General features: G+C 45.1%; 1 protein-coding gene across 4 annotated transcripts in view; it reads right to left on the bottom strand.

Moving 5' to 3' along the window:
- MASP1 (MBL associated serine protease 1) overlaps positions 1–12,898 on the bottom strand; it is a 64,532-nt gene that overhangs the window by 33,267 nt on the left and 18,367 nt on the right. For all 4 annotated transcript variants that reach the window (XR_008505026.2, XM_064582825.1, XM_045903176.3 and 1 more), the window contains 2 exons: positions 2,567–2,744; positions 852–983 (listed from right to left, as the gene is read on the bottom strand). Coding sequence is in view for 3 of the 4 variants with exons in the window: in XM_064582825.1 (XP_064438895.1) it covers positions 852–983; positions 2,567–2,744 (310 nt within the window). In the remaining variant the exon portion in view is untranslated. The remainder of the gene's footprint in view (positions 1–851; positions 984–2,566; positions 2,745–12,898) is intronic.

Raw genomic sequence — 12,898 nt, 5'->3', positions numbered from 1 at the left:
CATACTAATCTGCTGTCAATGCCCCAAATATGCCAAGTTCTATCAGGCCTCTAAATGTTTGCAGAAGCTGTCCTCTCTGCCTGGAGCACCCTCCTTTTCCTTCTTCTTCCATCTCTGCCAAGGGCCACTATCTCTGGGACATGTTTGCTCGCCACACCGTGTAGACTCAGATCAGATTGTGCTGAGCCCACACTTCTTTTACAGCATTAACTACATTTCACCATTTACTTCTGTGGCGCTTACCCCACTAGCCAGGGAAGCTCTCATGGAAAGTGGCTGAAGCCTTCCATTTCTCCATTTCTCCATCCCTGCCCTGCCTGGACACAACAGCTAAGTGGGCACGTTGACTAGACATGAAAATGAAGAGAGATAGAAGGAATGGGGCATTTTCTTGCTGTCTCTCTTTGTGTCTCTCCTCCCACATCTTTCCTTTGGACTGAGGTTCTTTCGATCACAGAGGAACTTGGGAGACCATGGGAGTGAAGAGGAAAAGGAACTGCTGGGTGAGATCAAGCTCATGGCTCAGAGAGAGGGGACTGGGAAACCTAGGTTTTCCCATAACTTGGCCAGGCTGGTTACCTACAGTAGGAGAGCAGAAATCCCTGCTGCTGAGGAAGAAAGATGGCCTAGAGGCTAGGGCTTCTCAAATGTGGTCCTTTGAGAACCTGAACCCAGACTTCCCCGCTGGTGGGCATTTCAGCATCTTCGTCCATGTGGGATCTGAGGCAGAGATCTCTGGCTTCATTTCTTATTGTTCCTACTCCACATCCGTCCCTCCTCCGAGCCTCCCCTAATCTTATTGAGAAACATGGCACGAAATGGTGCTATACAGTGTGATCCGCAGGCCCCACCTCGGCAGGTCCTGTTGTCTGTGTGGAGGAGGTAGCCAAAGCGGCAGGAGCAATAGTAGCCGCCGATGTAGTTATGGCAGTAGTGGTCACAGGACAGCTCCTCGTCCTCCCGCTCGGTGCACTCATCCACATCTGCAGGGCAATCAGTCCATGTGTGAGGATGAAAACAACAGGCAACATCTACAGAGCACGTCGTATGGGCCACTCCCTGTGTTAGCTTCACATAAAGCCCCAAAGTAGCCATTCCTTCCATTTACAAATGAGGAAACTGGAACTCAGAGCAGCAAGGCAACTTACCCAAGATCACAGAAAGCCAGGTTCAAGGCCAGGCAAGCTGACTCTTGGTGGTGCCACTGCCCTCTAACAGTTGTGGTCATAGCAAGCAGGACTCTTACCATCCACATTCCACAGATGATGAAACAGAGACTTGGGGCCTTTAAAGAGCTTACTCCAAGTCACAGAGATGGTAAGTGGTGGAGTCAGCATTCATACCCAGGTAGGCTGGCTCCAGAACCCATTCTTTCCTTCTAGTCCATGCTGCCCCTCTCTCTCTACATCCTACTTCCCTGGGCAGTGGAAATGTAAACATTAAAAAGTATGCTCTCAACCCAATTTAAAGATCTGATGGTACACTTTCCCCCAACAGATACAGGAATGGCCAACAAGCACATGAAAAGATGCATGACATCACTAATCACCAGGGAAATATAAATCAAAACCATAATGAGGTACCACTACATAACCCACCGGAATTTTAAATTTTAAAAATTTAAAAATTGACAACATCAAACTCTCATACATTGGTGAAGAAATATAAAATGGTGCAAAAACACTTTGGAAAAGGTCTGGGAATTTCTTATACAACTAAATATACACCTGCCCTATGACCCAACAATTCTGCTCCTGGATAGTTACCCAATAGAAGTGAAATCATGTTCACAAAAAGACTAGTACAAGAAGGCTCATAGAAACTTTTTTAATGAGAGCCAAAAAAATGGATAGAGTGCAGGTGGAAGAATGGATAAAAAGATTGTAGTGTATTCATACAATGGAAAATTACTCTGCCAGGAAAGGAGCAAATTACCAATGCGTTGCAACATGACTGAACCTCAAAAACTTTATGCTAAGGAAAAGAATCCTCACTTCAAATGTATTTTGTGTATGTTCATTTATATGAAGTTTAAGAAGAGGCAACACTGATCTATGGTGGAAAAAAATTGGAACAGTTGTTGTCTCTAAGGGAGATAGGAGCAGAGTGTGATTGGGAAGGAACGTAAGGGAGTTTTTCTGGGTCAATGGTAAAGTTCAATATCTTATTAGCCGTTTGGGTGACATAAAAATAAATTTCTCAAAACTCAACAAGTGTGCTTAAGGTTTATACATTTCATTGAATGTAAGTTTTATATTCAAAGAAAGAAAATTGTGGATAGATATTGAACTTCAGCAAAATGATATGCATGCTGAGTTATTTAGGAAAAAGTGTACTGCTGTCTGCATTTTACTTTGAAATGCATCAAAAAGGATGGATTGATGGATATGTAGAGGATAGACAGATGGGAGATATGTGATAGAGAAAATGTAATAAGATATTAATGGCAGAATCTCTATGGTGAGTATATAGGTGTTTATTGTAAAGAAGAGAGCACACAGTACTTTCAGTCTTTAGAGCGAAAGGGAGACCTAGTAGGGATGAGCCACCCACTTCTCCCACTTACCCACGGCCATGTAGTGGGCATCAAAGCCCGTGAATCGCTCCTCATTGGAGAAATCCGACCGGAAAGTGATGGACATGAAGGAGCCAGGGGAGAACACGACTTCCTGGCCGGGGGTCTGCTCTGTGTCTGTAGTCTCCCGGCCACAGAAGGTTGCCAACACCTGCTCTTCTGTTTCTACCTTTGGGGTCAGAGAGAGGAAACAAGATGAGCAGCTTCCCAAATTAGCTCCCCTGCTGGTCTCCAGGAGAAAGAGGAAGAGCCTGCCCATGAGCAGACCAGGCAGCCTGGGAAACCCAGAGAAAGGGGATTCGGGATTGTGGTACTTGAGGAACGACACAGTATGGGGTAAGTCTATGTGGCTGTTCAGTCACTGCTTCATTCACTTTTATAGGGTCCATCAGAAGTAGCTTGACATCTGTCATTCCTATTGACAACAAAATGGCTTATTTGTTGAAAATAATTTTAGAATTCAGGAAGAGTTAGATAATCTCACGGATAGATTCCATATGCAATAGGAACTGATCACATTTCCAAAGAAGAGAGACGAACTCCAGGTCATTCATTGAGCATTCAGTGGGTGCCTGCCAGTGAGCAAAGCACGGGAGCTGTGCACGGGGAGGCAGAGTTCAGATGGATGGAAACACAGACAGGCCTATTATACAGTGTGACAAGGGCTTCAACAGGAACACAAGCACTGGGAACGCATGCACTCGGAAGGAGATGAAAGATCCCATCAGAATGGAAACTGCAGGAAAGCGGAGACTTTGTTTTCTTTGCAGATGTGTTTTCAGTATTTGGAGCGGGGACTAGTGCTTAGCAGTTACCCAACAAATGTCTGTGGTCAAGAACTAAAATGCGAGGGCTGTTCTTTTTTTTTTTTTTTCTTTAAGATTTTATTCATTTATTTGACAGAGAGAGACACAATGAGAGAGGGAACACAAGCAGGGTAAGTGCGAGAGGGGGAAGCAGGCTTCCCGCTGAGCAGGGAGCCTGACGCAGGGCTCAATCCCAGGACCCTGGGACCATGACCCGAGCCAAAGGCAGACGCTTAACCACTGAGCCACCCAGGCGCCCCGCGAGGGCTGTTCTGAGAACAATGAGAAGTCAGGGAGTCTGTGAGGATTAGAGGAGCGGTACGTTGCAGGATAGGTTGAAATGAGATTATGACTGAGCTTGAATACCATAATAACACTATGTGACTCTTCATTCTGTGAGTAAAGGAGAGACACTGAGAACTTTTCAACAGGGAAATTGTGTAATTAGAACTATATTTAATAGGTGGTCTTCATAATTCAGAAATGACTGGAATCTTCCCTGAAATGGTTGTGTTTGTATTAAGACTCAGAGGCAAAAATGACCTATTTGCTAAAAGAATTCCCTACTTTGGAAGAGCCAGAGGCCCTGTGTAAATTCAGGGACCCAAGTAGAAATCCTAAACTGGTTGCGTAAGCTGATGTTGTGTGAGTTTGGTTTGGGAAGCACAATATGGTAGCTGGTTGGTATATTTACTTGACTGTGGATACTTGGCCTACCTGCCACTCTATCATTTACACTAACTGGGTTCTTTTAAGGTTGTGTTTGTGTTTGTAACCTCTAGATTGACATTTTAGCCAAGATGCATGAGAAAATCCTCTTAGCAAGAATGATTTTGCTGCCTTTCAAAGTCATTAAAGGAAAGTTCTCAAAAGCTCTGCCTATCTCTAGTAGCTTCTAACGCATTCATTGTTTTGTTCATTAGCTTAGTATGTCAGAAGTGTCTTGACATTTGACACTTCTGTTTTGAAACTAATGATTTATTTATTTAAGATAAGTGGGAGTTTTAAAGAAAAACAATTTGCCCTGGCAACAAAACACAAGGACAATTAATCACTAACTTTGGGAATTGAAGTGTAAACAGAAGATGAGATCATGGCTTTGCTGTTTATTCCTCTTCTCTGCAGATACTAACCAAACTCACACCAGCCTTATTACTGTAGAATGTACCTATCTGCCCACAGTCACTTCCTCTACCCACCACGGCTGGTTTGTGATTTTGGTTATCTGAGTTTTCCAGATAGCTGAAGTTTACCTGACTATAATTTATTATTGTTATTATTATTATTACTATCATCATCATCATCATCATCATTATTTGGTGTAATGCTTTTTAAAGTGCTTTATACAAATCCCTGCTTTCTTAGGTGAAACATGCTAACCCTTTTTTGTCATCCCGGGACATTATTATGAAAGTCAACCATCTTGGGGATATTGCGTTGTGTCATGTTACTTGCCCTGAATGGAACATCCCAGACTATAATTCCTTTGTAATTCTTATGCCTCCCCTGTCTTATGTAGTGTTTTATTTTGTGTCTTTTTTTTTTTATCAGTTTGTTAACTGAAATATGTCGTAAAATAGAAACTAGTTAAGCTGCTCTTATTAGAAGTTAATAAAAATAAAACTAAATAGATTTATAGTGAAGGCTTAAGGAAGGCATGAAGGGGAGAGCACTTGGTGACTTCTGTTTGGGAGTAATATAAGGTAGACAGACCTGGCAGTTAGAGGTCCTAAGCCTGTTCCTGACTACCATAAACTGTTATATGGCTGCCTCCTCTCTAGCTCTGTTATCCACTTGGTAGAACAGGGGTTTGAACTAGCTGAGCTATATGTTCTCTTCCAATCTGACATACTAGTGTTCTAACAAATCATCATACCCACACATTCAATAGGCCAACTCAAAGATGGTGAGCAGTTTCAACACACTGACTGCTTTCTGTTGAAGAACTTGATGAACTTGAACTTCTTCATGATCTATAACCATGTAATACCAAGTCAGTTACTTAATGAATAATGATGCCTTGAGCATGAATACTTTCAGACTCAGCAGCTTCCTTTCTGTATTTTGGTATCCCCAAAGTCTCTGTAGCATGGGCAATTTCCATGTAGCTACTCTCTGTAGCATGGACACTTTCCATGAAGCTATTGTCTACAGCATGGACACTTTCAAGTGAAACCAACCAGAGATAACTTGGATCAGGGGGAGACCTAATGAAGGTCTGTGATAATAACTCTCTTGTAACTTCCCCCGGACAAAGGACATTTTTATGATGGCAGATAAACAGTCATCACATGCAGAGCCACACTATTTCAGTGAACAGGTAAGCATGTTCTGGCTGAGGCCCATGGGAAAATCTGAGCCATCTCTACCTTTAGGAGCAGGGAAGAGAAGGCCCAGAAAGCCTAGGAATTCAGCCCGCAGCTCAGAATGGAGTCTTGGAATATCAGAGCTGGGAAAGAGGGACCTCTAAAAGTTATTTCAATCCCCCTCCTTCTAGTGGAAACTGAGGTCCAAAGAGGGCCAGTGACTTGCTCAGGAGTAGAGAGATAACCACGACCATTTCCCGATGTCAGTTTTGCTTTGGGAACTCTTGTGACCCTGAAGAAAGGAACCCACCAACCCAGAGAGTACATGACAAGAGACATAGGCACTTTGCCAAACAACTCTTCTGGCTCAAGGGCCTCTTCAAACTTTATCTTGGGTGCATGGACTGTCTCCCAGAGAGGATGTGGCTCAGTGACAGCTCCTACTATAACGCAAACAGAGGGGTCACTGACCTTGGTTAATATGTGTAGCCTCTGCTATGAATTGTAAAATTCTACAGAAATCATTTGCCTCTGAGTGCAGGCAGAAGATTGAGCCCTGGCTTCTGTTTGGACTGTCCCATTTCTGGGGTCATCATATTAATGATGGAGGGAAGTACCTTATCAAATGAAGACACAAAATTCATAATAGAGAACCATCTGGCTGGGAGTCACAGACTCTTCATTTTTCTATTTCTTATTATGGCAACCGTATCCTTTCAGGCTATTGTTATTTAGGGCACCAACACATGGATGCATGTCCTCAATTTATATTCTTTCAACTCAATTCAAAAAGTATTTATATACCAAATTCTGTCTGGACTACAGTGTGGAGGATGCCAAAAATTATTTATTTGTTGCATGAGCTTAAAGAGTAAGTCCCCTGCCTCGGGGAATGTGAAATTTATTAGGAGAGTAATATAGGTGCTCAAATGGGTATGTGTAGGGAATTGTCAGGGCATAGTTATTGCAATGAAAGATAGGAAGCCCCAGGGGGATCAAAGAAGGCAAAAAAAAAATGACATCGAGCTGAGGGAAATCATAAAACATTTAGGAATAAGAGAATGTTCTTTGAGCTGAGGCCTGAAAGATAAATAGGACTTAGGGAGATGGAAGTAGTAGGTGGAGGGCAGGGGGTGGCAGGAAGAGCTTTCAGGATGAGGGACTAGTGAAGTCCCAGAGATACTCAGGGTCTCAACTGTCCCTTCCTTCCCACTACCACCTGCCATAGGAAGGATTCTGTTGAGGTCAGGGAGCCGGGAAGAGAGATCTAAGGAGGAAAAGCCAGAGTCTGTTTTCTATGAATTTTCACCTTAGTATAAACAGCACAAACCTTGGCAAAACTAAGGCAGGGCAGCAGACACGCTGGCCCAATTTCTGTGAGAGCACAGCTGTGGCTCCTTTCCACGTGTCTCTAAAGTCATCTCATTGGAGTTGAATGGATACATTGACCGCTATCCGCCAGTCCTTGGAGCAATGATGGAGAAGGTAACTCAGAAATGATTGCTCTCATTTTATTTTACTTTTTTATTTTATTTTTTTAAAAATATTTTATTTGACAGGAAGAGAGTAAGAGACAGAGAGAGAGAGAGAGGGAGCACACAAGCAGCGGGGAGGGGCAGAGGGAGAAGCAGGCTCTCCGCTGAGCAGGGAGCCCAATGCAGGGCTCAGTCCTGGGACTCTGGGATCATGACCTGAGCTGAAGGCAGACACTTAACTGACTGAGCCTCCCAGGCGTCCCTGTTCTCATTTTATAAAGGGAAACCTTGAAGGCCAGATAATTTCAATGAATCAGGCCAGGTCATTATCTACCGAGTGGTGGCTTCAGACCCATAACTGCAGCATCCCAATTCCCTAACCAGTAACCTCCTGTTCCTTCAAGGCTTGAGGCAAACAAAGGCTGTCCTACAGACCCAGGTACCTTAAGGCTTTGCTTGTCAGTGTTCCCAAGCTGTATCTTGGAGCTTCTCTGCCATCTTCTCTGGGCCTTTGAAGAGCTTTTCAGAATTAATGTAGTCAGATATTCAGGGAGTGTGCTGGATTGTCCTGCTGTCGATTTAGTTAGTCTGGGAACTACCTTCCCTAGAATCTCCTTTCCTGTAAAGTTCCGAGGTAGAGTTGGCCAGAGGAGACACTTGTGTGAGTTTAGAACACAATCGTTCTTGCTCTGTGAAGGTTGTTTTGTGATCAGATACAGAGATGGACAGATGTAGATGTGCCCTTTTGTGATCAGATACAGAGATGGACAGACGTAGATGTGCTCTTTTGTGATCAGATACAGAGATGGGGCAGATGTAAATGTGCCTGATAGGTTCCAACTTGTCCTCCCTCTCCTCCACTCTGCATCCAGCACTTCTTTCCAGCTACTGGCTCTGATGACCAGCGGTGGCCTAGACCTACTGCCAGATGCTCCCACAGAGGTGGGAGCTGCTCAGAGCCAACAGCTTCTCACAGACCTCTCCCCAGGGGCCCCCCTTCACAGGCACACTTTGGCTCCTTAGATGGTCTTGAATTCTCACATTCTCCTGCAGATGCCAACATCTCCACACATGCCAGGGCTTCAGGAGCTGATTAGTGACTGGTCCTCTAACGCCCCAGCCCCGCCCTTCACTGCCCCAGCACCTCCTCTCGTCATGTGATTTCTGATACCCAAAATAGCCATTACCTCACATTGCTCACAGAGGCGCCGCTTTCCTCACTGAACTATGGCTGATACAGTTACTGGAATCATAAGTCCAGTGCTGTAGTAACAATTAGGACCCATGGCTTGGGTTTTGGGATCGGCAGCACGTCGAGGCTAGAAAAGCAGTGGGCCAGTTGCTACTGGAAGCTTGCAAAGGCGATCTGAGTCGTGTAGTGTGAAACATTTGACGCAACTTGCCCATGGCAATGTAGAAGGTAGAAAAAGGTACACAGTAAATTTGTGGCTTTGCTAAGGAGATCTCTAGGCAATGTGGAAAGTGTCAGTATGTGTTCCTAGCTGTATACGGCAAGGTACTTCAGGAAGAAGTAGGTCTTCAGTGTGCAAGCCTTGTGACTTGCTTTGACAAAAGGCATGTGATATGTGGAGATAGGGTGCCACTTCCAAGGGGCCCGGTAGCTCTTTCAGGCATCAGGGGGCCTTGTACCTCTTTCCCAGGTGGAGTATTGCCTTGGGGCCTCTGTGTGAGGAAGCCCTGCCAGGCCTACTGGAGAAGTGAAGGTCGCATAGGGCAGAGATGAATGTCCCAACTGAGGTCTCTAGACCAACCAGCTGACAGCTACCATCAACTGCCAGACAGGTGAGTGAGGCCATCTTGGACCTTCCAGCTTTAGTCCTGTTCTCTACAGGAACAGCCTCAGGCAAATCCAGCCAAAGGACCATCCTGCGGAGCCAAGCCCAAACCTCTGACCACAGGATCTGAGCAAATAAAATGGATGTTGTTTTTGCTACTGAGTTTTAGAGTGGCAATAGATACGCTATGGGGTGTAGGAAGCAAATTTCGACAAAGGGTAAGACTGACATTTTTAACTGACACTTGGAGAATTTCAATCTCATGGGTTCTTGAGGCCTTGAGAGTTACTTAGTCTATCTTCTTATCTTTCTACCACACCCTTATAAAAAAATCATGCCACCTTTTCACAATCAATTGCAAAGATGAGATACTCACTAACTTCCAAGATAGATCAGGCCGTTTGAATTATCCTCAACTTAGAAAATTCTCTCTTGGCCCCCTATCTGGGAATATAACTTAGGGGAAGATGTTCTAAGTGTGGAAAAATTTTTTGTGAACAAAGATGTGTATAGCAGTCATGTATAATGGTAGAAAACCAGAAACAATGTAAATATCCAATTCTAGGGAGAACAGTTAAATTAGCCTTGACTTAGTAAATATTAGACAGCTGTTACTTATCACATTAATGGAAAAATTACAATGATCTGGAAACCTTCTTAGTAGGTTATATTAATCAAAAAAGGAAAAAAAGCCATATATATGGTGAAATCACAACTATGGTGAAGGTATGCTTTGAAAATAAAAAGGAGAAGGAATCAGAGCAAACTGTTAACAATGGCTAGTTGAACTACAGTTAATCTTTCCTTTTTCTCTGTTTTTATATTTTAAAAGTATTTTAAAAAGAAACCTGGACCCACAACTACTTCCCTCTAGCTTCTGTCAATGGCATAAACTTCGTTAGTTAGGGTCAACAAACAAGGGACACACAGGAGGGGCAGCTAACCTAGCCTGGAAGTTCAGGGTCGGTTTGCAACCCCTCTGTCTCTCATAACCACCTGAGTCTCTGGTATGGGGACTCTTCATCACTCTGTCACTTCCTAACCTTTTCTTCTAGCCTCTGGGTTCCAACAGAGCTGAAAAAGACATGGAGATCTTTGCTTTACTTCCACAAAATTATACGGTGAAAAATGAAATTCTGATAAAACAACCAAGAAACTCAGAATAACTAAAATTCACATATGGCAGTGTGTGGCAAGGAGAGTCTCCTGTCAAGAAATGTCTTTGCGATCGTGAAGTGCAAGGGGGAGTCAGTGGATGGAGTGTAAATGGATGGATGAGGGGAGGCAGAAGAGTCCCTTAATGTGGAGTTCATGAACACTTTGTGCGAAAGAAGGAGGGAGAAAGAGAGAAAGAGAAAGAGAGAGAGAGTGTGTGTGTGTGGGTATGTGTGTGAGAGAGAGAGAGAGAGGGAGGGATTGGGCATTTAAGACTGTGGTAAGAACATCTCTGCTCTGTTTTGGTTTCTCAAGAGAGTGAGTTGAATTGTGAATTGCTTTGAATTTTTAAAAGTTTTCTGTTTACTGAAAACCCCTTACTGAGACTGGATCATGAGGGACCTCATCTTTATATGAGTCACACATGGGTCTTCACCAATTGTTAGATGCTGGGAAAATCACTTAAACTCTCTGTGTTGTAGGTTGAATTGTGTCCTCCCTCCCTGAAGGATATAGTCAAGTCTTAACCCTTGGATTTGACTCGATCTTATCTGGAAATAGGTAGGTCCTTGCAGATGTAATCAAGGTCAGATGACATCATGCTGGCTTAGGGGGGGACCCTAATCCAGTGACTGGTGTCCTTATAAGTGGGACATTTGTTCACAGAGACACATGCTGAGCCAAGTGTGAAGGCAGAGGCAGAGATTGAAGACATGCTGCCACACACCGGGGAATGCTAGGGATTGTAAACAACCACCAGAAAGCTAGAAGGGGCAAGGAAGGATTCTTCCCTAGAGTCTTCAGAGCCTTCAGGGCACAGCCCTGCTGACACTCTGATATGAGGCTTCAGCCTCCAGAACCGTGAGAGGATACATTCCTGTTATAAGCCACCTCGTTTGTGGTACTTTGTCATGGCAGCCCTAGGACACAGATATGTTCTGGATGTATCACAGGATTACTGTGAATACGTATGAGCTAATACACGTGAAACACTTAGAAAGGCCCCTGGGATCTAGACAGTACTCAGTACCTCAGTGAGAAGAACAGGACTGCTGAGATCCCGTCATCCGAAATGACCCGCTTCTGGACTCCCTGCTAGGTGGGCATGAGTTATTTCCCAGTGTGAAGAAGAATGAGAGACTGGAACTGTCCCTGGGTCCCCTCTGGTTTCCAGGTTCCACTCCTTCATTCCTAATCTCCCTGAAGCCATCAGCACAGACTTCCTTTCCTGTGAGGACCCCGGAGCCCAGGGTGATGGCGCAGGAGGGGAACCTCGAGAGCCCTCACAGTCTGGCCACTTCATTTGGCAGGTGGCATCTGTCTTCAGTTCCTTTGGCCCTCTGAGGAGCCTCCTGGCAATCCTGGGAGGTGGGTGACAGGCAGAGGGTATTATACTGATTTCACAGAGGAATGGGAGGGATCTCTAAAAGCTTCTATCCCACAAGAGAATATAAGTCCAGGAATCTTCCCCACTTCCCTGTGTATCAAAGGATTGCTCTAGATGTGTGAATTTAGGCCCGTGATTCACTCACAGCCCTGCGCCCAGGACTTCTGACTCACAAGGGAGTGCTCTGTGCTCCCGGGCTCACCCTCTCACTAAGTCCATCACCTCCAGGGATCGAGCCAGGGCTCCACAGCCCAATCTTGCTACTTTACCCACTTGCCCAGATTTCAGAAGGAGCAAATTAAAGTTACAGGGTTCCAGACAAGAGCCTGGGACTAGGGGAAAAAAGAGATGTGTGTGCACATGCATGTTGTGTATTGCATTCCAGAAGCTCTTGAAAGCCATGGAAGTAAAAATAGCACAGCTGGTGAGTCTAAGACTCAAGATGACCTCATCTGAGAGGGGCTGGAGGTTGATGCTTCGATTTTGGCCAGGTCATTTGGCCGTAAGGTTAATAATAAATAACAGCAATACTAGTAGTAGTCATCTCCCTCCTCTGTGTGGAACTTTCCAGCAGACAGGTATGTTCACCTTCTTTATTATATTTGCTTCTGATGGCAGTCTTGCAGTGAATGCACTTCAGGCAGACATTGTGATTCTGGGCCCAGAGAGGTGACGTAAGTCCCCAAGGGAACACAGCCTAGGAGTGGCAGACCTGAGACAAAATCCTGATGGCCTGACTTCCAGCCCTGGTCCAGTAACTGGAATCAGAGAACCATAGAAGGTCAGAGATAGAAAGGATATGAAAGCCTATCAAGTTCATCTCTTTTCTGTCTTAGATGGGCAAAGTGAGACTCAGAGAAATGAAGTAATTGGCTCAAAGTCGCATGGCACAGTCGATGGCAGAACGAGGCTAAGGGATCAGGTGTACCATAGTCCCAGTACAGTGTTCTTACTTACATGTTGATCAGAGTAAAAAGCTCCTCACGGAGCTGGGGTGAACCCCTCAGAAGGTATCGTGTCCATGCGAATGCTAGACACCATTAACAGTGTGGGGCCTGAGCCATGGTGGGCAGGTCCTTGGAGTCCAAGACTCCCACTGTTCCCAGAACGACTGCCCTTTTGCAAGGAGGGCTCTGGACAGAAGAGGGGATGGTCTCCAGGCAGCAGGAGCAAGGGGAGAAAAAGAGGGCTGACAGGGAGGGGTCTCCGGGAGCCTGGGAAGCAGGCGTCCCGCAGGTGGGAAACTGGCAGTGCCCACCGTCCCAGTGGGAGCGAGTCTGGGAGGGGGTAGGCGGGAGAGTCTGGGAACAGGGGCTGGGCAGGAGGGCCAGCAAAGATTCACTCTCCCTGGCTTGTGAAAGACTCCCCACCCCATGCCTCCTGGGACTTCAGAGCCAA

Source organism: Mirounga angustirostris, unplaced genomic scaffold (assembly GCF_029215605.1).
Source record: "Mirounga angustirostris isolate CCGP_5_RB_7025 unplaced genomic scaffold, mMirAng1.0.hap1 SCAF_1, whole genome shotgun sequence".
NCBI lineage: Eukaryota > Metazoa > Chordata > Mammalia > Carnivora > Phocidae > Mirounga > Mirounga angustirostris.
The sequence above is the reverse complement of the archived record's forward strand: the minus strand, read 5'-3'. Positions and strand labels throughout refer to the sequence as shown.